Source organism: Myodes glareolus, chromosome 22 (assembly GCF_982192425.1).
Source record: "Myodes glareolus chromosome 22, mMyoGla1.1, whole genome shotgun sequence".
Classification (NCBI taxonomy): domain Eukaryota; kingdom Metazoa; phylum Chordata; class Mammalia; order Rodentia; family Cricetidae; genus Myodes; species Myodes glareolus.
This window is the reverse complement of record NC_142047.1, coordinates 54,911,262-54,936,126: the sequence shown is the minus strand read 5'-3', so window position 1 is coordinate 54,936,126 and position 24,865 is coordinate 54,911,262. Positions and strand designations below refer to the sequence as shown.

At 45.8% G+C, this 24,865-nt stretch overlaps 1 protein-coding gene across 3 annotated transcripts in view; it reads right to left on the bottom strand.

The window, feature by feature from the left end:
• Gnpat (glyceronephosphate O-acyltransferase) overlaps positions 1 to 24,865 on the bottom strand; it is a 28,521-nt gene that overhangs the window by 1,281 nt on the left and 2,375 nt on the right. For 2 of the 3 annotated variants that reach the window (XM_048450198.3, XM_048450201.3), the window contains exons 2-15: positions 19,159 to 19,341; positions 15,949 to 16,125; positions 15,090 to 15,219; positions 11,305 to 11,432; positions 10,873 to 10,948; positions 9,942 to 10,093; positions 9,703 to 9,833; positions 8,094 to 8,317; positions 4,802 to 5,044; positions 3,064 to 3,143; positions 2,391 to 2,531; positions 1,471 to 1,570; positions 1,302 to 1,395; positions 363 to 424 (exon numbers count right to left, since the gene is read on the bottom strand). In XM_048450198.3, coding sequence (XP_048306155.1) covers positions 363 to 424; positions 1,302 to 1,395; positions 1,471 to 1,570; positions 2,391 to 2,531; positions 3,064 to 3,143; positions 4,802 to 5,044; positions 8,094 to 8,317; positions 9,703 to 9,833; positions 9,942 to 10,093; positions 10,873 to 10,948; positions 11,305 to 11,432; positions 15,090 to 15,219; positions 15,949 to 16,125; positions 19,159 to 19,341 — 1,921 coding nt within the window. Of the gene's footprint in view, positions 1 to 362; positions 425 to 1,301; positions 1,396 to 1,470; positions 1,571 to 2,390; positions 2,532 to 3,063; positions 3,144 to 4,801; positions 5,045 to 8,093; positions 8,318 to 9,702; positions 9,834 to 9,941; positions 10,094 to 10,872; positions 10,949 to 11,304; positions 11,433 to 15,089; positions 15,220 to 15,948; positions 16,154 to 19,158; positions 19,342 to 24,865 lie in introns of those variants that run through there. The other variant, XM_048450200.2, reaches the window with a different exon arrangement.

Here is a 24,865-nt window from a genome sequence, read left to right as displayed (position 1 = left end):
ATTGTGATGCCCTTACCATTTTAAAATCTTCCTCCCATTTTTCTCAGTTCTCTCCAACCCCCACATGTTTGTTTTCCCCCCTTTCCCCTCCACTACCCTGTTTGTTTTGTTTTTTAAGACAGGGTCTTGTCCTGGAGGGCCTGGTATTCACTATGTAGCTCAAAGCTGGCCTTGTACTCATGGCAGTCCTCCTGCCTCTTCTCCCAGGTGCTGTGATTGGCACTCTTCCTTAGGGAAACTGGCTTATACTCAGCTTGTTTATATTAGAATCTTATCCCTCTGATAAGACTACTCATGCCACAGCATATGCCAGTGTCTGCACAGCAGGGAAACGGGTCTGAGTCCACGACAGCTGCACTTACCAAGCATTTCTTCTAATTTGCTTGTGGCAGACTCGTTCACACTAAACACGATGCTATTATCTCTAAAGAGAAGGAAAGCTGGGTTACTGTGTGGACCGACAGTCGCTCACCATAACCTCTTCCTGACTCTACATTCTATCACGGGATGTTACAGGCCTGTATCATGAAGCTTGTTTTTCTCCCCTTCAGGCCTGCGGACCAAATCCAGGTCTTCACACATGCTAGGCCAGTGCTCTATCACAGCCCCAGGCATAACAGCCCCAGTATGAAATAGTTGAAAGGCTTCTTGCTTCTGTTCTGACCACAAGATACACAACTACGAGAGTTTGGCCTCTTCATTCAGGAGATGATGCTATACCAGTGGTTCTCAACCTGTGGGTTGCGACCCCTGGAGGCAGAGTGAGAGGTGGTATTGAGTGACGCTTTCACAGTGTCCAAATAGCGGATAATTGCATTACCACTCACAGCAGTAGCAAAATGACAGTTGTGAAGTAGCGACAAAATATTTTATGGTTGGAGTCAGCACAACATGAGGAACTATTAAAGGGTCTCAGCATTAGGAAGGTTGAGAACCACTGCTCTACACGCACGCACGCACGCACCTTCCTTCTGATCACATAAGATACAACTGTGAGTTTAGCGTCAACTTTACCACTGGGTTACTGATTCAGTTAGGAAATCTGTTTCTCTCCATCCATACACGTGCGTGCACACACCTACACATGGTACCCTACACTTTTTTTTCTGTAATTAATCTGAGATTAAACCAAACCTGGGCTAGAGTAAGTTCTTAATTGTGTGATGAGCAGGTTCTGGAAACTTGCACTGATTTAGCCAGAGGTAAGCAGAAGGGAAGCACAGCACTGCGTGTCCTCTGTCGCTGGGTCTCAGGCTTCAGTGTCACTCCTCCCCTTGTCCCCATTAGCACCTGGTACTTACACCTTCTTCTTTTCTACCACCCCGAGTCTCACAAAAGCTGCTAAGGCATTTTTCTGCAGGTCAGAAGACAGCACATCATAACACTGAGAGGCACCTGCAAAAAGGAAGAGGGCGAGTGATCACTCCTATTCTCAGCTGAGAAACCACCACCCCCAGAGATGTGACCGACCTCGATCCAGAAGCTGACTGGTGAACTTCCTAGCTGCAACCAAGTACTGTCTCTCAGTGAAGCAGTCCTCTTCTTCATGCAAGAGGTATTTGGAAAGTATCTGGTTTCACGAGGAAGAATGAAAGGAACACAGAGAAAAGGAGGTAGTCAAACACAAGAGCACGGTGGCCACACTGCCCTCACTAACAACACCCTACACGGTCTGCAACTTCTAACATAGCTCTTTTGAATTGTCAGCAGCTTTTACAACTAGAAAAGGACAGTTTGACATGGCATTTGTTAAGAGCTGAATTTCTCATCTCAGCTGAGGACCTACTGTTTTTGGCTCTGTCTTTCTTTCTAAATGCAGAGTGCAGGCTCAAACACTGGCTGATTCCCAGTTTATCAAGTGCCATCCCATGCTAGACTTTGTGGGAGGCGGTGGACAAGGTCACCTCTGGGATTACAGTTCCCACTGTCCACCCACCATTACAGTGCTCAAAGCCAGCCTATAAAACACAGATGCCTCTTCTGAAATGCCTGCACAACCCACCATTTGCCTTTCAAATTCCCTCCCTCCCTCCCTAGAATCCTGCTGCAGTGCCTACACCCAGTCTGTGTCCTCTTCTGGGCTGTCTAAGCAGGACCCTGCTCTTGTTCTTCCCCAGAGCAGAAGCATTCACCACTATGTATCAACACCTAGTCATACAAAGAACACAGAAAAACAAAGCATGACTACAATTCTGAGTGTAATCATGGACTTACAGGGGTGCTACCCTCAGTCTATGACAGGCCCAGCTTGTCCCTGAGTAGACACGGAACTTATCTCTCTGGGACCACCATTCACCGGCACACAATCACCCTTCACATCGGAAATAATTTCAGGAAGAAAGTCTTATGATACTGATATGGTCGTGCACAGAATCTGCAACTTCACATACCTGGTATGAGTCCACGAAAGGTTTAAAGAGCCCTATGAGAAATTCTAACACAGCATTCCCTTTGTCTGTGATAATGATGTCTTTCCCGGCCATCTGTATAGCCTCAGTTTTACACAGCAAGTAACAGCCTTCCTCAAAGTCCTAGGGAGGGACAGGGGAAACCACATACACATAAGGGTCCATGTACCCTCAACATCACTAGTCCCACAGCTCCCAGAGCCACCTGACTATGCACTGAAGCTGGAAGTATTTGTTCCAACACTCAAGTGCCAAAGCTCAAACATGTAAATATACAGCGTTTGTGAAGCTGTGGCCCAGACAGACACACAGACAGATGCACACACACATACACACACAACAGATGTTCTTCACTTGACAATGCAACACTTTCTTACATGTAATAGCAAATCCAGAAAATCACCCAAGTGGAGTTAGATTCAAGCCCTGCTGGCCTCATTTCTCTCCCCCTGAAACCTAGAGCACCATCTGTCTGTCTGCCTTTGCCCACACCAGCAAACCCACAGATCACACGGCTGTCCCACTGCCAGGCAGGACCACCACAAGCCCACTCTCAAAGAAAATGTGCTGTTGTGCAGAGGCATGCTGGGGATCCTCATCTGTCACTTCTGGAACACGCACTATGGCATGCTTGCTCTGGGCGGTCAGAACTTACCCTGAGTGTGTTTCCTGGAAGGAAGATGAACTCATCTGAAAACACGTTGCGTAGGAAGGAAAAGCAACTGAAGACATCCTCTGGAAAGAACCCATTTCACAACATTAAGGCATTGCTTTTGATCTTATAGCCCTTCAAATGTGTGTGTATGCAGGTAACAAGGAAGTAAGTGAGTCCTTCAAGGAAGCTGAAGTCAACACAGTTTATCTGAAGGACAGACTACAGTCAGTAGAGTTTAAACAAGGCCTCAAATCCCTCAGTCTAGAAACGGGCATGATGCCACCACCCTTAGAAATTCCTCAAAAGAGGGGCCTCCTTCTGAGTAGAGAAGAAAGGGGCTCATTTCCCAGCTCCCCCCATTTTCCTAGCTACCATTTCTTCATTGTCACCTAGCACTCTGTGTGAACACCCAGGTCAATCACCAATTATTCATACACACACCAAGGTGTGCTCCCAAGACCAACTGAAGGAGCTTCTCTGGGGTGGAGCCCCATGACCCTCACATAGACATAACTCATTTCAACTCAGTGTGATCTGATACCATGTACACTGTAGAGTGATCGTGGTGGTGTCCCATCTGCCTCTGCTAGGGCTGTCACAGCAGAAACTGCAGCAGATCAGGAGCTGGGCAATGGTGTTCCCAATGCAGAGCCTCTCTAGGAGTTACAGGGCTCTCTGGACCTAATCGCCCTTATATATAAAAGGCACAACTAGTGTTAGTTTATTGTGTGTATATATTTAAGGATACAAGCATGCCACAAACATGCATATGGGAAATCAGAGGGCAACTTTCAGGAATTGGTTCTTGATTTCCACCTCCTTGCAGACAGAGCCTCTCTTGATTGCTGCTAAGTTGAACACTCAAGTATTGCTGGTATGAAAGCTTAGGGGCAAGTCTCCTGTCTCACTTGTAGGAATGCTGGGCTTCATATACATGTTACCACACCTAGCCTTTTACATGAGTTCTAAGAATCTCAACTTGGGCGATGGAGAGATGGCTCAGAGGTTAAGAGCCCTGGCTGCTCTTCCAGAGTTCCTGAGTTCAATTCTCAGCAACCACATGGTGGCTCACAACCATCTATAATGAAATTTGGTGGTCTCTTCTGGTGTGTAGGCATATATGCCAGAACACTGTATACATAATAAATAAATAAATCTTTTTTTAAAAAAAAAATCTCAATTCGGCAATCAAGCTTGCCTAGGAAACCACTAAGCCATCTTCCTAGTTCAAAGATATAGTACAGATCAGGGGGTCACTAGGTCTTTCTGAAGTTTTATTTTTCCTCTTAAAAATTTATTTTAATTTTATTCGTATGCATACATGTGTATATGCCCTGCGTATGCAGATGCCCACGGAGGGCAGAAGAGGGTGTTGGCATCCCTGGAACTATAGCTGTTGGCAGTTTTAAACTGACCAAAACTGGTGATGGGAACCTAACTTGGCTCCTCTAGAAAGTCAGACACCCTCTTAACCACTGATCCATCTCTTTTGTTGTTGTTTTGAAACTCTATTTTGCCATACAGCCCAGGCTGGCTCTAAACTCCTGGAAGATACTTCTGCGTCAACCTCCTGAGTAGTCAGGGCTAAGCCACAAGTTGTTATACTTTCCAACTCTAGACCTGTAGGCCAGCAGGGCAGCCTCCTTTATTAGAACAGAGGGGGCTTAACACTGCTCCCTTTCTGGCACTAGAGGGCCAGGCCTCTTTGGAAATTCAGGGCCATGCTCCTAAAAGTTACCTTTCCTGAACCCAGGTGTCATCTGCAAGGCTACAGCTACTAAGGAAGGACGAACAAAAACGTTGAGCAGCTGATTCTTGTAGGCCGAGCACATGAGGAACATGATGTGATGGCGCACAACTCCTTTGACCATTTCTGAGCCTTCATAGTCCACTTTCAGAACCACCCGGTCTTTGACAAGGCTGGCGAGGTTGGAGTGCAGGAGGATGCTGGATTGGACCACTTCCTCAGGAAGCTGGTTATCTACACAGAGAGCAGCAGAGTGAACTCAATGAGAAGGCAGCGTCCAATTCCACCATGCTTCCCAGAACCTATAGGCTCAAAACAGCAGACTTATATGATCTAACATACTCTCCTTCTGTCTCAAACTGAAAAGCCAGCTAACATGCCCACTCTATCTGAGGGTCACTCAATGCCAGCTCCTGTCCCACCACTCCTTCCTCATCCATGAGCTAAGCTCCACTCTGTCCTCACCTTCTGAAGATCGCCTCTCCATCAAAGCCACAACTCCAAATTTCCTGAGTACAAGTTCCTCCCCTAGGATTCTTAGCAACCTGTGTTGTGTTCACAGCACTCAGGCTTATTCCACTGACCCCAGCACTAGCTCCAACACCCAGTACCCTACCCTACAGGAACCAGGGATTACACTCTAGCTACAGGACCTGTGATTTTCAATATACACTAATTACTGTCACAGGCTCCCACCCCCAAACCCCCAAGTTCACAACACAGTGAGTAACTCCAGTGACAGGTGTGAATGTAAAGATCAGGGGACAACTTTTGGGAGTCAGCTTATTTTTAAAAAAAAAAAAATTATTTAACTTTATTTCATGTGTGTTGGTGTGAAGGTGTCAGATCCTCTGTAACTGGAGTTACAGACACTTGTGAGCTGTAATATGAATGCTGGAATTTGAACCCAGTGCTCTTAACCTCTGAGCCATCTCTCCAGCCCCTTGGGAGTCAGCTCTTGTCTTCTAACTTAGTTTTGAGGCAAGCTCTCTCTACATTTTATACAATATTTATTTTTAAGTGTATGAGTATTTCACCTGCATATAAGCACACCACATGGGTGCAGTACCTGAGGAGGCTAGAAGAGAGGGTCTGAGCCCTTGGAACTAGAGTGACAGATGGTTGTAAGCCACCATTTGGGTGATAGGAATTGAGCTGGATCCTCTGTGAGAGCAGCAAATGCTCTTAACCACTGAGCATCCTTCCAGTCCCAGGTTTCTCTTCTGGCCTCTTACTCTGCACTGTGTACTCCAAGCGCTCCTAAGTGCTGAGCGTCCTTCCCACTGCCAGGCCCATAGCCCATTCTCCTTTCTCCTCCTCTTCTCATCCTGACGGTAAGCATGCTGGGATTATAGATGCACACGACCATGCCCAGTTGTTTACCTGGTTCTGTGGGTTGAATCCATGTTGTGCCAGGCTTGTGTGGCACACACCTTTAGCTCCTGAACCTCCCTGGCCCTCCAGTGAAGTTTTACTGAGCTACTGAGCTGTCCCCCCACCACCACCCCATTTTTTTGAGACAAGGTCTCTTCATATAGCACTGGTTATCCTAGAACTTGACAGCAGACTAGGCTGGCTGGAACTCACAGAGATCTGCTTGCCCGTCTTCCTGGAATGCTGGAATTAAGAGGTATGCATGACTACACCTAGCTTTTTTGTCGTCGTCTTCTTCTTCTTCTCCTTCTTCTTCTTTAATTAAAAGACAGGGCTTTTCTGTGTAGCCTTGGCTGTTCTAGAACTCACAGAGATCTGCTTGCCTCTTTCTCTCAAGTGCTGGGGATTAAAGGCGTGCACCACCACCACCCAATTGTTTGTTTGTTTGTTTTTAAATAAAGATGTGGTCTCCCGTAGTCATGGTTGCCCTTGGACTCTTGATCTCCTGCTTCCACCTCCTGAGTGTTGAGATGACAGGCATGCACCACCATGCTTCTTCACTGAACTAGTATCAGAGAGTTGGAGAAAGCCTTAGCTGCATACTAAAGGCAGTCAGGCTACAAACACAGTAAGATAAAGAGGACTGAGGATGCAGCTCTGGGTACAGAACATACACAAAGCCCTGTACTGAAAATAATACAACCAACACTGGGGCTGGATGGTTCAGTGAGTAAGGCTCTTGCCTCTACTCAGTAAACATCAGCTCAATCCCTGGAACATACATAGAAGTGACAGAAAAGAACTGACTCTACAAGGTTGTACTCTGACCTCAATAGCTCCCAATCTCCAGCAATAATTTTAGAAGCAACTAACTACATTGTAGCAAACTGTACACTTGCTGGGTATGGCAACTCGCTGGCTATGTATGTAATCCCAATACAGGAGAACTGTTCCAAGTTTGAGATGAGCCTGGGCTATACAGTGAGTTCTAGGTCAGCCTGAGCTATACAATGAGACCCTGCCTCAAAAGAACAGAATTTTGAGGCTTTGAAGATGGCTTAGTCAGTAAAGTAGAACATGCATTTGATTCCTAGAATCCACATAAAAGTCAGAAGAAGCAAAACACATCTGTAATCCCAGCTGAGGCTAAAGGGGAGGCAAGGATAAAAAATTCTTTAGGCTTGCTGGCTAGCTAGCCCAGTCAAATCGGCCAGCTGTAGTAATATGACATTATTATGCTCTTTGGACTCTTTTGGGGGGCCTGTCACGCAGTTCTCAAACGAATCACACGAGGCTTATTCTTAGTTACAGACGTCCGGCTTTAGCTCGACTGGTCTTGCTCACTTCCTTCATTCATACTATCCCATCTACCCTCTGCCTCTGTGCTTCCCTGTTCTCTTCTTCAAATCTGACTCTCACTCTGTGGATGGCTGTGTAGCTGTGTGGCTGGCCCGACGTCCTCCTCCTTATCAGGCTACAACTCCTCCGAACCCCTTCTCCCAGTTTTCTCCTTCTATATAATCTTGCTGCCTGCCAGCCCTGCCTGTCCTTTCTCCTGCCTCACTATTGGCCATTTAAAGTTTTGTTAGGCCACCAGGTGTCTGAGACAGGTAAAGTATCACAGCTCCAGAGTTAAACGAATGCAATGTAAAACAATAGTAACACACCTTCAAACAATATTCCCAATAGCCAGAGAAAGACCGTGTCTCAAAAATGAAGCAAAAGTGAAAACACCTGTTGTCAATCTTCTCTGTCTGCAGCTGCCAGGGAAATGGCACTGTGGTCCTGGAGGCTTAGTCTCAAGAGTGAACCAACACACAGCAATTACTCTCAAGCAGACCCCTCCCTGGGCCTCAAATTAGGAAATGCAAAGGCTGCTCTGTGAAAGACACGTATCCCATATACGTACCAGGCCAAATCAGGAACCCTCCAAACACCTGGGTCAAGCCCTTTAGCCACAGTGTCTTCTCCACCAGGGTGTCAAAGTCCATGGATAACTGGTTTTGGAGTAGAATGGCAACTACCAGAAGCCATGGGTTCAGAACCAGGTTTTCAATTTGCAGAAGCTGTAACCTATAGGCGACTTCAGTGACAAAGGCGTACACATCCTCGGACTGTTTCTGAGGGATGTATCTGAAAGGAGGGCACAGAGGTTACAGCTCAGCTACCCACTCGGGTGGGAGAGGGCCCCACTGGAAGGCGTGCCATGCTCCTGCCAACCGTTCTCAGACCACACACTGGCAGCACTCCCTAGCTTCAGTGTGACCTCTCCATGTCTCCAGAGTATGCAACGGAAATTAAACAAAAACATTAACTCTCAGTTCTAGGTAATTAAAAAAACAAAAACAAAAGCCCCTTTCTTTTACTTTATAAACAGAACACATCAGTGCTACAAGCATAGCTGCTTGGACCATGCATGGGTCTATACTGCAAGAGCCACGTGGTCACCACTTACACTGTCCCTTCTGGGAAGCTGCAGACCTTGGGGAAGTAGCCCATTTGCACCTGACAGCTGGCTGCAAAAGATGTCAGCAGGGGTTCCACAAACAGCTAAGGAAGAAGGTAGTTCAAGGGGAAGGTGACAGCCAAAAGAGCTGTCCTGCACTGTAATAACTGGCCAGGGCTCTGCGGCAGTGCATGGCTAACATTTGCTGGAGTTACAGGTGAAGCTACTGACCAGGCACCTCAGGCTGGGGAGCTAATGGAGCTGCAAAGCACTCTGAGGAAGTGTGTGGGAAGAGGGTGTGTCTGCCCAACTCCCCAGGGGACTCCTCTAAGTAAAACTCCCCAGGGGACTCCTCTAAGTAAACACAAAGGCCTGGGATGGTGGGATGGCTCAGTGGGTAAAGTGACAACCTGCATGTACCCACAAACATACAAAATAAGTCAACTAATCTAATTGAAGGAAAAATACAAGTGCTCAACTGTGTCCTGAACCCTTAGAGAACCTGGTGTGTCTGGAAACAGGACGCTATCCTTCTCACTGCTACTCGGGACTCCTTCCTAGGGTCTAAAACAGTGGTCCAGACACATCAGCTGGCCTGTGGTCGTGTCCACAGTCCCTGTGCACGAGCTTCTTAACAATGGTGCTGCTTCTCCCCACTGTGAGGTCGGACCCCAAGGAGGATGACATTAATGGGTGAGAACTTTGTGTGGAGGTGCAGCAGACAGTTCTTTGGGTTTGTTTGCTATTCGAGACAGGGTCTCATGTAAACCAGGCTGGTCTCAAGCTTGCTATGTAGCTGAAGATAACCTTCAATTCCTGATCCTCCTGCCTCCACCTCCTGAGAGCTGGGTATTATAGACATGCCCCACCATGCTGGCTTCAAACATGAGGTTCTTTAACTGAAGTGTTCCACTGATGAACATGTAATGCCAGAGCTTCCCTAGCAATTTGCTAGCAGAGCTCAGGTAAGCCAAGGTTTGGTCTCAGAGGCTGTCAACTCAAGAATCCCGATTCACACTTGTGGATTTTCCATCTCATTTCTGTGTCACGTATTAAAACACAGGCCTTGCACCTTGGCACCAAGTTATACGTGTTCCGATTGAGCCGTCCTGCAGCTAGAGAGCGCAGGGACACAGGGTCTCCAAAGTATACATGGATGTTTCCAAAGTTCTCAGAGAGAATCCGTCTAGCTTTCAACAACCCCTGGTGGCATCACAAGAGGGAGAAAGAAAACAGAAGCACATTTATAAACAAGCGGATGTGTAAGCCAGGGTATTCTCAAAGAAAACCAAGTTGCCTAGCCTCACTTACAGTGGTGGATTCCTTTGGCTTAGGAATTCCTAGGAGCTCATAGGCATACAGAGTTTCTTCCAATATTTTATCATAACTGATGCTAATGGGAACAAAGTAGGTATCAAAAACTTCTCTTTTAAAAAATGGTTCCATCACAATATTCAGAAGACCTGTGAACACAGTGAGAAATACTATACCGTGATAGTGAAGAGCAGGGCACACAAGACTCACACACAATACATCAGCCTCCCTCCTTCCTTCTGCACTGGACCTATAGCCTCCACCCGCAGGATTTAGAAGGTGAATTCTAAACCTGTCTCCAACATCTCCCATTCTTGGACAAGAATAAAATCTGTCATTGCCCAGCTGGTGCTCAGTCTTGTTACTGATCCCACAGTGAAAGGAGAAATAATCCATTCAGGAAGTCAGACCAGCAACATACATAGCTAGCCTTCCAAAATCACACTCGCACTAACTCACCACAGACAAACAGACACTGGGCATGGCAGTTCACACTCATCTCAGCACACAGGAAGCTGAGGCAGGAGGATGGCAGCAAATCTGAGGTCAGCTGAAGCTACACAGTGAGTTCCAGGCCAGCATGGGCTACTCAGTGAGAAACAAATCAAACCATATATGTATACATATGAAGATTACAACCACAATCCACGTTTCCAAGCGAGTCCCCAAACTCCCTCAGTGATGACAGCAGGGTCTGCTCTTGCTATATGTACCCAGTGCTTTGATTCTCTATGCTTCTGCCCCATCCCATTCCCAGCCAGAACAAAAAAGACATTCAAAGTCCAAAACCAGCTAAACTTAAGTAAACAGCTCTATTTAAAAAGAAAACAGTATCTTGTCAAAGAAGCATCTAGTTCTATTTGGTAGTTACAGTGACACCACATCTGAGGTCTGGGGTTAATATGCTTCTAGTATATAAGGGACCTACCAAATTTAGGAGTCAAGGTCTTGGCTGAGCGACTCCTTGTCCCTTCGAGGAAAAATTCAACAGGAGCATAACCATTCTTTAAAAGAGAACACAACAGATACACAACCCATTGTCTACTCTCAAAATAACACAGGCCTCCTTTGTGTCCTGCCCCGCTCCCACCCATGTGTGCTCTGGGACTGAACCTACAACCTCTCATGCCACTAAACCACATCCCAGCCTAAGAAAGAGCTTCTTCTGATGCCTGACCCCAAGTGCCCTCTGCCCTTTAAACAAACACCTGCTCACAGCAACTTAAACAAGGCCGTCTCTCAGATGAGGGACCACTGGGAGTGGGTGTGCTCCTTGAAGGGGAGAGACAGCTAGGGATCTATTCAGAAGTAAAGAGCCAGACAGCTTTGCAGCGTCAGGTCCCTGAGTGCCTGCATTTACCCGCAGCATGGTCTTCACATATTCGGAGAACACAGCCCAGTACAGCTTATTTCCACCAAAGGTGCGCCGCATGAAGAAGGCCCCAGACATTCTGAGTAGCTCACCGACCAATTTCATTCCCAGGAAATCTAAAACACGAGGAAGAGGTAAGATGGGAACAAAGATCTAGATGTAAACACCGTTGAGAAGTTCATAACAAGGCATGAGCCCCGCGACAGCACTAGTTACACCTGTGAGATAACTCCAGAAAAGGAGCAGAAAGGTGCTGGGGAGATGGCTCAGTGGAAAGCCCTGCAAGCACTGAGGACTTGCACGGATCCCAGCACGGGTGTACCAAGCAGAGCATGGCAGCATACACCACACTCCAGTGCTGGGTAAGGAGGCAGTGACAAGGATCTCTACAACTAACTGGCCAGTCGGTCTAGCCGAATCAGTGCGTTCCAGGTTCAGTGAAACCCTGACTCTAAAAATAAGGTTACCAATAGAAGAAGACACTCAATGTCAACCTCTGGCCTACATTCCCCACATTCCAATGGCGACCTCTGCACCCTCCCCCACATGCTTATACATGTTCCTACATGCACTCACGAGCACATATATGCATGTGTATCCTCACACATGTACACATACACACAAAAATAAAAATGAAAACAAAGGCCATCTAGTAGGATTATGTGAGGGACTGTGAGCCAGAAGTCTGCTGGGCAGTTATCTCGGACCTCTCTTGTTACCATGCTATCGACAGCAGCATGACAACAAAGTCATAAGGCCAGTATCTGCGGCCATGTTCTGAAACTGGTGAGTGGCATGTGCTTGCATACTCTGGAGCACTGGGACACCTACTCCCAGCTCTCCACTACCAAGTGAAAATATCAACCTACTTTTAAGGAAATGGCTTACAAAGCAGGTCTACAAAAAGGCAAGGGTCCTTCAATAGTTTAAATAGTTTTCAAATCACTTCCTCACTGTCTGCTGAGAAGAAAGCACTTTTTAAGGCATGCAAGTCCCCACAGCTTTAACCTGACTGATTCACTACATTTATTAACACTGGAATCCCTACTTTCCTAGAGACTGTGAAAAGGAACCAGTGCAGTACAGATTCAACAGATGAGTCCTATAAAAGCATGGACATACATCTACAGAGCAGTGTGGCTTAGAGTGACAGCGCTTATCCAGTACACAACCACAGTGTCAGTTATATGAGACATGAACTCTGTATCTGTACAAAAATCAACCACGTGGCTCAAAGAACCAAGTGGAGGTACCAAACTATAAAACTCTCAGTTGGGTATCAGAAAAATTTCATGACACTGAATTTGGTAATGACTTCTTGGTTGACACTAAATACCCAGGGGACAAACGAACAAACAGATTCATTGGACTCTATTGAAACACAACTTTTGTGCCTCAAAGGACACAGTCAGCAGGATGGCAGAGGGACCACTGAATGGAGATGAGCTGGCCAATCCTGTATCTATGGGCAAGTGTTCAGGACACAAAGGACTCCCACAGTTCACTGACAAAAAGGTAACAACCTAAAAGACATCTCCATAGGGACCAGATGCACCTAGCATCTGGAAAGCTGAGGCAGAAGAATCACTAGAGCTGAGAAATGCAAAACCAGTCAGGGCAAAATAGATCCCATCTCAAAATTCAAACAACCCTCCTAAAATAAAACACCCCAGTGGTGGTTGAAAGTACATGAATGGGAACTCAGCATCACTGAGAAAGGAATCATGCCACACCCATGGAGATGGTGACTCCTGAAGAAACAAAAGCTTGTGCATGGCGAGTACTGGGGGAGACATGGATCTCACTTCTGTGCACTACTGCTAGAACACATACAGGAGAAAACAGTACAGTGGGACTCAAAAAAGCTCCCACATGACCCAGCGATGTACTGACTGAGGGACCAGATATTTGTACTGTTCAGTTGTCTTCTGTCCACTTGACAGAAGCTAGAGTTTTCTGGGAAGAGAACTCTGAATTGAAAAACCGTTCCCATAAGATTGCTGTGTGCAAGTCTGTAGGCCATTTTCTTGATTAACAATTTATGTGGGAGGGCCCAACGCACAGTGGACAGTGCTACCCCAGGGTTGGTGGTCATGGGTTCTATTGAGGGAGCAGCACCCCTCCAAGGCCTCTGCAGCAGCTCCCTGGCTTCTCCGTGGATGTGGCATGGTTTGCTATGGCTTTGATGTGCTCTCTACTGCTACTCCTCACAGTGACGGACTGCAGAAGCATAAGCAGAATAAACCCTGTCCTCCCCAAGTTGTTTATGATCACGGTGTTTATCACAGCTTAGAAGACCTAACTGAAACACATATCCCATGTTCATAGCAGTTGCTGAAACAGCATTCACAGTAGGGGGCTTGCCTAGCATGCCTGAAGTCTTAGGTTCTAGTCCCAGCGGCAAAATATAAAAATAAGTATTTTTAAATCCCACATTCACAGCAGTGTGTCCTAGCTGGTTTGACACAGCTAGAACCATCTGAAAGGAAGGAAGGAACCTCAAATGAGAAAATGCCTCCAAAAGGTTCAGTTGTAGGGCATTTTCTTAATTAGTTATTAATGTGGGAAGGCCTGGTCCATTGTGGGCTGGTGGGTCCTATGATGGGGAAAACCTTGTTAGCCAATTATCTTTAAGAGGTGGAGCCCAGGTAAGGCGTGGTTTTCTGGGACTTGAGAAAAAAATCTGTGCATTGCCCAAGCGCGCATGTGCTCTCTCGCGCGCTCTCTCTCTCTCCACCATCCCCGCCCGCGGGACACTGCGTTTTGTTTCCTGTTTCTGAGTTTTTCTTTATAATAAATAAAATATAATTGTTGTATCCTTTAGCTACCTGGTTATTTCAACAGTCCTGATTTCTCTATAAAAGCAGGCTGAGCAAAGACAGAGGAGAAAGCCAGTAAGCAGCACCCCTCCATCAGCTCCTGCCACCAGGTTCCCGCCCTTGTTTGAGTTCCTTCCCTCAGAGCTTTTTATAATGAACTACTACATGGAAGTGTGAACAAAATAAACCATTTCTTCCCCAGCTTGTTTTTGTTTCATCACAGCAATAGTAAGCCTAACTAAGACACAGTGTTTCCTGAAACAACCAAGTGACAGAAGCAAATAAAGTGTCCACGGACAGGTTACAGGACAAAATTAATGTGGCACGTCCATACAACGGACGAGGTCATCATGCTAAATGAGATCGGTCAGTCACAGGAGGGTGTATACTGCAATTGAGTGTATGAAGTATGCAGAGTGTGTGGCTGCAGGGGCAGGGGTAGAACAGTGGCTGCCTCTGGGAGGAGAAAAGTAAACACAGTCACTGGTTAGTAAGTGTCGGTTCTGCAAGATGTGAAGGGTTCTGGGGCAGACGGGAACAACACAACCGCAACAATATGAACGCACTCAGTACCTCTTACATTGCACACTTAGACAAGTCAGGACTTCATGTTATATGCATTTTACCAAAACTGATACTTTTTTTAAAAATGTATCTATTTGTGATCTAGGATGATCACTAGAACTATATATTACCAAAATGTTAAAAAGCAGGAAATATGACAAAGTGGAATAGCTTCTCTTCTCAAAACTAAGCCAAAGAATCCTATGTGCACAGATGCCTCTCAGTCACAGGACTGCACAGTACAGGGTCCAGACTGGGCCACCACACCACGGGAGACTGGCACCCAGAAAAGCTGTTGCTGGTACCCTTCACATTCTTTAGTACTCTTACTACCATTCTAATGGACGGTAAGATGGACAGTTTAAACACGGATGAAGACTATGCACGCACCCATTCCCGCTGCAATAACTGGCACAGGCAGATCATAGTTGTACAGAACAAAAGACAGCATGAGGAAGTCAATGTAGCTCCGATGACTGGGCAGCAGGACTACAGGGTGCTCCAGGACAGCTCGTTGTAGCTTAAAAAAAATGTCAGATTTTTAAGAATTTCAGTTGTCACGTCACTAAAATAGCAGCTTAAATCAGAAAACAGAAAGGTAAATCATGGCTGAGCATGGTGGCTCACACCTGCAATCCTAGAACCTGAGAGGCAGAGGTAGTGCCTGCTTGTTAGCTCAGCATTAGGGATATCTGGGAAATGAAGGCAGAAGGATCAGAAATTCAAGGTCATCCTTGGCTACATGGGGAGTTCAAGGTCAGTATGAGCTAGACATCCTATCAATAAATAAGTCAAATAAATAAAGATATCTAAGGAAGCAGGGAAGCAACACAGAATATAACTGGGGCAAGTGATGAGCTGGCAGTAAGCTCATATAACCACGTGTGCTCTAACCAAGTTAATTGACCTTGACCACAATATCCTGAGAACATCTGTGCATGGGAAAATCACACAGTATAGTAAAGATGATAATGGAAATGCGGAAGAGGAATCTGAGCGAGCACAGACAAAGATTCCTTCCATACTACTGTAACCCATGAACATGTGACACTCAAGTGGTCTACAAGTCTTACTTGACTAAGTTGGAGTCTGTACGTCTGACATTAAAAGGACAAGCTGCAGACAGCATGCCCCTGGCCCCACAGCGGATGTCTGACAACCCGCCCTCAGCATTCAGTCCGAGTGGGATGTCTCAAAATCGATGATAGCACAGGATGAGGACAAGAATATCTGTATCAGCAATCCTCACCTTTTGAATGCCTTCTTCATTCACACACACCTTTGAGAAAATCTGTTTAAAGATTTTGCTCAGGACAAAGGCAAAGAAGCGGATGGCTCCCATGCGCAGTCTGTGGCTCATTTCCTCCAGGATCTCCCTGGCTTCCTCTCGGAGGGCATCGGCAGACGTGAGGGACTCCCTGGAGAGCTGAAAGGAAGGCAGAGCAGGGTGAATTCTGAAAAACAGAAACCAGAGCTCCTTTCACTCAAACAAATGTGATTAATTCCAATGGGGCCCATGACTAACTCAGAAGACAGTGTGTGCTCTTGATTAGATCTGACCCAACTCACTCACACAGTAGATAAGTGATGTTCTATTATTCTTTTTTCCTGCTTTAGGCAAAGTTTCTCACAAAGCATAGGCTGGCCTTGAACTCATTATCCTCCCACCTCCGCCTACTGACTGCCAGGACCAGAGGGGTACACCACTGTGTTCAGTGAAAAATGATTCTATTTAAGCAGGTTTAAAGGCTACAAATTCGAAGAGAATCCACATGGCTCCTGAGAAATGGCAACCAAGGTAGACCTCCTCTGGCCTGTACATGCACACACATGTGTACACACGTGTACATATACACACACACACACACTCCCAAGGGAGAACAGTGTTGCCACATCCCTTATCTACTCCTTATCTGTCCTCATTTTACAGTCCAGGAAGGAAGTGCTGGCTAACTATCACCTCTTACAATGCTCCTTCACTTAACTCAACAGTTATCTCAAACTGTGACTCAGCAAACAGTCTAACACTAACCAAAGTCACCTAAGGATGAAATAAACAGGAGGCAGAGAAGAGGAGAAGAAAGAAGCCAGAGTAACATAAAGGTGTGAATGATAATAGGGAGGTGAAAGTTCAAGGAAAAAAAAAACAATGCAAACCAAAGTAACACAAACACACAAACAAAAACAATTGCTTTCCTGGGCCAGGAGCATCATTCAAATCCCACATTCCTTTAACTAGGAGTTGAAAGCAAAAGAGCTTGAGGCCAACCTGAGCTACAAAATGAGTTCCAAGCAAGCTTGAAAAACTGGCTCATAAATGAAACCAACCAATCAAGGGAAAAAGAACAACAAAAAGTGGAGGGCTTACTTTTGGAGTCTGAAATCAGGAAGGGGAGGAGGATGGGGTAGACAGAAGAGAACGAGTAATAGTTGAGAAGAGCCGGGCCATGTCCCAGCCTTGCTGCGTCCGTCTCTGTGAGCTCTGTGAACGGGCCAAGGCATGCTCCTTCACTCACCAGTTCACAGAGGTTTACTGAATTACAGAAGCCAGGCGTCACATACTGAAGAGGACTGGGGTCAGTGACTAACCACAGGTACCTATGCGAACAATTCTGTAAGACTGCAATGCGCTGAAAACTTCCCATCACCCAGTGCCACCACAGCTCCCATGGAGTCATAGCTAATATTATTCAAGTGTGTGGCAACCCACAGAACCACCAGTCTATAAAAACACAACCCCAATAATTATGCCTAGCATGCAATGCTTTATGATAAATAACCATGCTACTGGCATATGTACTTACTATAGTATATTATTTATCATTCAAGCACACACCTACTTATATATGTGTACTATATAAGTACACTTAAAAGAGTTACTATACCCCTTTCCCCTTTCTGTTTCTTTCTCTTTCTCCCTCTCTCTGCTCTTCTCTCTCCTCCCCTTCCCTTCCATAACCCACTAAATACATATCCAACCTTACTCTGCAAAAAAAAAAGTTACTATGTACACTAGTATTAAGCTACACCCACCTACATGTGAAGGAAAGTTGTTTTAAGTCAGGGTGGTGATGCATACCTGGAATCTCAGCACAGAGGAGGCTGAAACAAGAGGACTAAAGATCAATCTGAGCTACATGAGACTCTGTCTCAAAGTCTCTTCCCATGCACGTTAAAAAAAAAAAATTGCATGCATGGGACTGGGGATGCTGCTCAGGTGTAGGGCATTTGCCTACTCTACCGTGTGAGGAGTCCTGGGTTCCATTCCTAGCACGGCAGAGAAAACAAATCAAAACAACACAAGCAGCAGTATGCTGCTTTCCTAGGAACATACTCAGGCATCAAATATTTAATCAGGACAGACAGAATTACTTTCTTTCTTGCTGATTTAATCTTGTGTTTTATTCAACAGATCAAGAAGCAATAGGCTCCACCATATATGCATACTACCTAACCGAGGCACATGCAGACTGTGCTCCCAAGTGTCATGGAAGAATCCTGTGGTGTTGCCACAGGATGATGCATATTTGAGAACACAGCCATCACTGACTGGAGTTAACGTATTGCAAAAAATGCCTTGGATACTCTACAGTCCCGTTCCTGAGTGCTAACTAAAGGGGAAACTTGTCTTCCATCATGGAATAGGCCTGACCACAGAGAGCTGATAGCATCTCTGTGATGTTAGAGGAAAGCAAAGCACAGGGATTAAGGGTATGGGTCAAAGTACACATCTAAAGTTAAACCAGAACAGTACTTCTGCACCCAATCTGCACAGCACACTCCATCTAAAGGCATGGCGCCGTGGAGACAATAGCTAGTCCTTCCCCGTGGCTTCCAAGCCCCTGTCGAGCCCACTCACCCCTGGAGCTCGCTGCATTTCCCACCCTTTCTGCCTCCACTGTCAGACTGAACCACTTTCAGCATTCTCTTGGACCTCCTGTTCTGAAAACAAGCCATGGCTTCCAAAGCATGAGCTTCTTGAAAAGCTACTGCTACAGGATCCCGAACCCAACATATTGAAGCAACTGACACAGGTGAAGCCAGGCATGGCAGTCCTCAGAGCTTCTCAGGACATTTTCACGTGGAGAGCTGCTGTGATCTGTTCAACTGAGAACTCTCTCCACCCCTTCCTTCACTAGGAAGACCTGGAGCTTCTGTCTGTAAGTGTTAAAAAACGAAACCTTCCCTACTCCATACACCAAACTAGCTTTGCTCATAACTAATTAGCACCTCAAATTGTGGGCTCTTCGCCAGTAAGTTGTGTCTCGTATTTTACTAAGCTCTGGATGCCATGCTCCTCCCGCTGGCCTTCCAGTCTTAACAAAATGACAGCATACATTTGAGTGTCATGGAGCTAAACCTAAAAGTGTATTTGAGATAATAAAATAAGTTCAGGGAAACAAGCAGGAACCACTTCCAGCGGAGGAGGCTGGTTGTGCCTGAAGAACGATGTTCTTACCTGCTTAAAGACATAATGCATCTCTTCAGAATTGAGAACAATGGACTTGATATCACTTGGCTTGCAGGGGGTGACTCCCCTATACAAGGTGGGTGTGTAGCACTTCATGGCAAATTTCAAATCACTGGCATGCCTCCTCTCCTCTAAGATATCTTCAAACTCATCCCACTTTTTGAGCTCTTTCTGTGAAGAAGGAAAGGAAAGAAAGTGAGGAGCACCTATGGGGAAAGGACAGATTACTCAGGTTTCCCTCCACCCAAATGTTTATCTCACGACACCCAAGCGAAAGTATTCTAATATTAGAGTCCTAGACATAGAAAAAACCGTCAATAACATGATCAATAAGCTGATACTCAACTATTACTATTTATTATTATTAGTTTTATGTGACCTCAAATCATTATTAGTTACTGTATTCAGGGCTTTATGTAGTCCCAGCTGGCCTCAAACTCTCTATGTAGCCAAAAACAACCTTGAACTCCTAATCTTCATCTCCACTTCCCAAACGCTGGGATTATAACTCTAAGCCAGTAGGAATGGGAACCTGTGGTTTTGTTTTGTGGACCAAGAACCATACCTCAGGCCTTTTTCATGGTTTACAAGCACTCTGCCACTTCGGCCTACTGACCAACATATTCTGATGGCTATCTTTGTAAACACAGTACCACATTGACAAACCTGTTTTGTCTGCCTCTACTTAGCTTCAAAAAAAAAAAAAATCAAAACATGTATCAGAAGCCTCAAAGCCTGGCAGTGGTGGCACACTTTAATCCCAGCACTGGGGAGGCAGAGACAAGCTGACCTTTGTGAGTTCAAGGCCAGCCTGGTCTACAAGAGCTAGTTCAAGGACAGCCAGAGCTATTAGTTACACAGAGAAACCCTGTCTCAAAAAACAAACAACAACAACAAAAGAAGTCTCAAACTAAGTTGGATGTGGTGGTGCAAGCCTCTACAGTCCTTGTCTTCCAGAAGTGGGAAACTATGTCCTAGAAGCAGTCTGTTGTGACTCATCACCTGCACTCAGTTCCTGTGGGCCCGGTTGGTCTCCATCCACCAAGCCCTCGCACGCGCTTCGGAGTCCAGGGTGCTCCTAGAACGGTGCTTTCCTGATCAAGTCAAGAGTAGTGGTAACAATAATGATTGCAGTGAACGCTGCCAGTTGCTGGTGCCAGCGCTATTCTGAGAGCCTGACATGCTCAAGAACAATCTCCATTCCAACCTCTGAGCAGCTGTCTTCCCCAGTCCATAGGAAACCAAAGCTCCGGGTCACCCGCCTCCTGGGAGGCCCTTAGCTTTCAAACAACAGAGACATACTTGGCATCTGTGGTTCCTTACACCGACTGCTATCCTCGTTTACGGCAACATGAAGCACTTCCAGCACTATAGCCAGAAGTAGTTGCCTTATTTTGTTTAGTTATACCTACAGAAATATGTGTACATCTTATTCAAAACAGGGGCCATGCCAGTTATAATTTACCTTTCTTCTGCCAGGTAGCGGTGGTGGCTCACGCCTTTAACCCCAGCACTTGGGAGGCAAAGGCAGGTGGACCCCTGTGAGTTCAAAGCCAGCCTGGTCTACAAGAGCTAGTTCCAGGATAGGCTTGAGAGAAACTCAAAGTTACAGAGAAACCCTGTCTCTAAAAGTCACCAAAAAAAAAAAATTACTTTTTTTTATTTGTATCCCCATAGCAAATACTGATTTAAAACATCTTAGTTGTTACATAATTACCATGTTTAATAATAGCTTCAGCTTTTGAACTACCAAAGTGACTTGTGCTCACTTGAAAAATTCAAAAAATGCAGGGAAAGTGCAAACAACAAAAATATCAAACTTTATGTGCAATCCCCTAGTGTGAGACTCCTCTAAGGAATGCTTGTTCCTAAGCACAGGGACATTTCTCTCCCATCAGATACACACTGAGACTGTCAACTTGATTTTTTTATATGTCATAAACACCCCCTTGCCATTAAAATGTTTCCATTATTTCTGTCTTCCTCTGTTTTAGTGTTATAATCTTAATGTGGCGCACTCAGGCTGTATCTCACTCTCTGGAATTATATGAAAAGGCACAACTGCTCTTAAAGACAACCACGGCATTTTTAGGGTGAGTCTTTGCTTTGGCTGGGCCAGTATCTCCTAGTCTTCTTTCCTGACCTCCAGGGAAATGTCCCCACGTTGGTATTTAATCCAGGGCTCTCTCATCAACAGTAGAATAATTCACGGCCTTCCTCCAGTGCAGTGGCTTTTAACCTGGGGGAGTGATCCCCCTCAAAACTACAAATTATTTTTTCTTCCTCACAGGGTCAATAGCTTCCCTCCAGTCCTTGTCTCCAGCCTCCCACAACTGCTGGGCACACTCACCTATTCCACTGGACTTTGTTGCTGGTGGATTTTTGTTGCTGTTGCTTTGTTTCCTCTCCTTTCGTCTTATTGGGGGGGGGGGGGCGGCAACAGATGAAACCCAGGGTTTTTAGCATACACACTAGGCAAATGCTCTACCACTGATCACTTTCATGGCCCTGCAGCAAGCTTAAAACACAAATTCCATGTGCTTCCCAAATCTTGCACCTGATTCTCTTCTCCCATCATACATTCTGGATTCCCAACACTTCTCCAAAACCCATCCCCTTGTGGGCTCGGCTCTAAGCCATCATCACTTTCCTGAAACCATAACTGTTAACCGCCATCTCAGCTAACCTCTGGGCATCATTCCACCCAACTCTGCTATTGTGGCCTTTGAAAATGTACAGACCCTACCCTCAGCTACGCTACCCAGCAGCCTACACTCATAATCTCAGTAGCCTCCTTGCCTAAATGTAGCAAGTCAATCCTTCTGCCAGCGAATTGCAAGCTTTTCAAAATACAGGTTATTCCTCATGTTTTAAAATACTTAAGTGAGTTCCTCAGAATAAGACCAGTCAAGCCGGGTGGTGGTGGCACACGCCTTTAATCCCAGGGTTCTTGGGAGGCAGAGGCAGGTGGATTGCTGTGAGTGCAAGGCCATCCTGGTCTACAGAGTGAGTGCCAGGATAGTCTCCAAAGTTACACAGAGAAACCCTGTCCCAAAAAAGCAAACAGAATAAAGCCAGTCACTTCCACAATCAGATAAGATCTATTTTGTTCACTGAAACCAGTTTGCTTACAGATTATGCCCTGGTGTAAGTGTGCAGTGATGCCACGAGAGGACTTGCTGGCATCCTTCTGGGCATCTGTGGATGGTCCTGCAGCTCTGCTGTACCTACTGCAGCATCAGCCCTCTGAGATGCTCTCAAGAACTCTCTATACAGTCACTCACACCTTGCTCAGGACCTTCTCTGCCTGCTATTCACATCTAATACACATGTGCTCACACACCATACCTGCATATCTATGAATGTTAACAATTAACCCAAAGGCAGCACACGTCATTAGCATCTGGCCATGCTGCCAATTACAGTCATCCTAACACATCATAGGCTTTTGCTCATAAGGCTGGAAAACCTTCTTGAACTTTACAATTCTCATGAATAAAGTAACAATTCAAACTGGGACTCAACAAACTACTGTTATATAAGGTAAGGGCAAGGGAGAGCTTAGAAACTTCCCATTAGTGTCCTTAGGGGTAGAACGAGGACAGCATCATTATCAGCAGGGAATACAATGAGGGCATATATATTTTGAGAAAGCTTGACAAGTAGGTTTGGCAACCACTACCCCTCAACCCCCATCATTCTCTAGTTCCTGTAAAGCTAAGCCCATGCCTTTTTACCATCCCAGGAGCGCATGATCCCCACCACCTGCCCCTCCAGTGCAAAGGATTGCAGCATGCAGGAGCAGCACTTACTGTCAGCAAGTAAGCACATTCGAATGGCTTCTCACCCAAGAACACAGTGCAAGTGAGAGTCCAATAGGAAGGTCAGGCTGAAGCATGTCCCCACCTCAGGTTGCATCTTAGGCCCTCCCACAGCCTCCCTCTCCACTGCTTTCCTTCAACAAGAGGCCCAAGAGTTCTCTGTACACCAGGCCTCTTGCTACAGACTGGAATCCAGCAGTAACAGGGCAAGCAGACACTCTCCAGAGAAAAGCATGCCCTTCCGCACAAACCAACAAGATCAGGTCACTAATTGAGTCCACTGGCAGGCAGGATGCTGTCAGTGACCTACGCTGGAGCCCAGGCTTTGGCACTCTGTGGCACTCTACTCCACCGAGCCAGATCACACTAGAATAACCAAAAGGCACAGCAGCATGAGAAGACACAAGAGTGTGTGCCACCTGCCCCTAAGAGGACAACTTCCAAACAGAGAGAACAGTAATGTTTAGTAAGTAACTGGGAAATGCTGTTGGTAATACTTATTTTTATTTTGTATAAAATGTATTTAAGTATAAATTTATGTGACTTAATCCTCAGTTTTCAATAACGGCTACATTTTACCATTGGGCTTACAAATGCCATGAATGTTTAACCATCAGTTCTGGCCAGCTAGTACAAGGACTGCTGTGACCCACCACTGAATGAGTTCAGAAGACAAAACAAGTGTTAACGAGGAAGTACTTTATACTGAGTGGTTGATGAAATGTGTGACTTGGGTCTTTGGTATTAAAAAGAGCCAGCAATTCAAAGTTCTGCCACACAGAAGGGACCATGAGCATTTTGAAGAGACAACACACTTCCTTCCTGAGAAATACAAAGTCAGGGTGGTGAGGTCCAGTAAGCAGGACTAGACTGGTAAAAAACCAGAGCAGGAGCAACTAGCAGATCATTTGGAGTCTGAGTTGAGATACCCTAAGCATGAACCCTACATTGGAACTCTCACACACACAAAGTCTCAGAGGAAGAGTGCACTTCTAGCTTCGGATACAGCCTACCTGCCCCTGACTTGCCAAACACACATTCTCAGTCCCACCCTCCTCTTTTGCTTGGGTACCACACTCCTAACTCTATTCAGATGCCTCCCAAGCATTTAGGATGTATCTGGTCCAGATCATGGTAATCCACAGCTGACAAGTTTGCATCCCAGACCGAAACTGCTCTGTACCTGACTAAACCTGCTCCTCCCCTGTCCTTCTTATCTCTGAGAGATCAGCCTCTGCCCAGTTGCCAAACCACAGGAACCTAACAGCCTACTTCAGACTGCCCCCTCTTTCCTCAGGTCCTAGACACAACTGGTTCTCAGGGCCAAGGATCTCCTGCCCAAAGATTCACATAAAACCATCATGCTCTGTGCTTCCCAGCCTCACTGGGCTTCACCTCCTCACCTGCATTGGCCGTTTGTCCTAACTGATCTCCACGCTTTTGAATCACACATCTACCCCACCCTGAGTTTCTTCCTTCTTATAATCTTCAGAGAGAAAGATATTGCTAATGCAGATAATCACGCCAGAGCCTAATGGTTTTCTTAGACTTTCTAGAGCATAAACACAGAGAGAAGATTTAATCCTTGATAAAAGAGACCCAGAACACCCAAGATAATGCTTTGTTTCTTTTAGGAAACACCTATTGATACTAGAATACCCAAGATACTATTTGTTTCTTTTCGGAAACACCTTTTGCTTATGTTCTTAATTTTGTCTTATGTTTTCTTCATCATTCTGCATTCAGTCTCCCCACACATTACATTGTTACTTCAGCGGTTCCCACCTCCCAGGATTCATGCTACAGAAACTCAGTTTTGGTGTTGTTTTTAGATACCTTCTCAAGTCCCCAAATAAACCAGCTGCCCCTTCTCT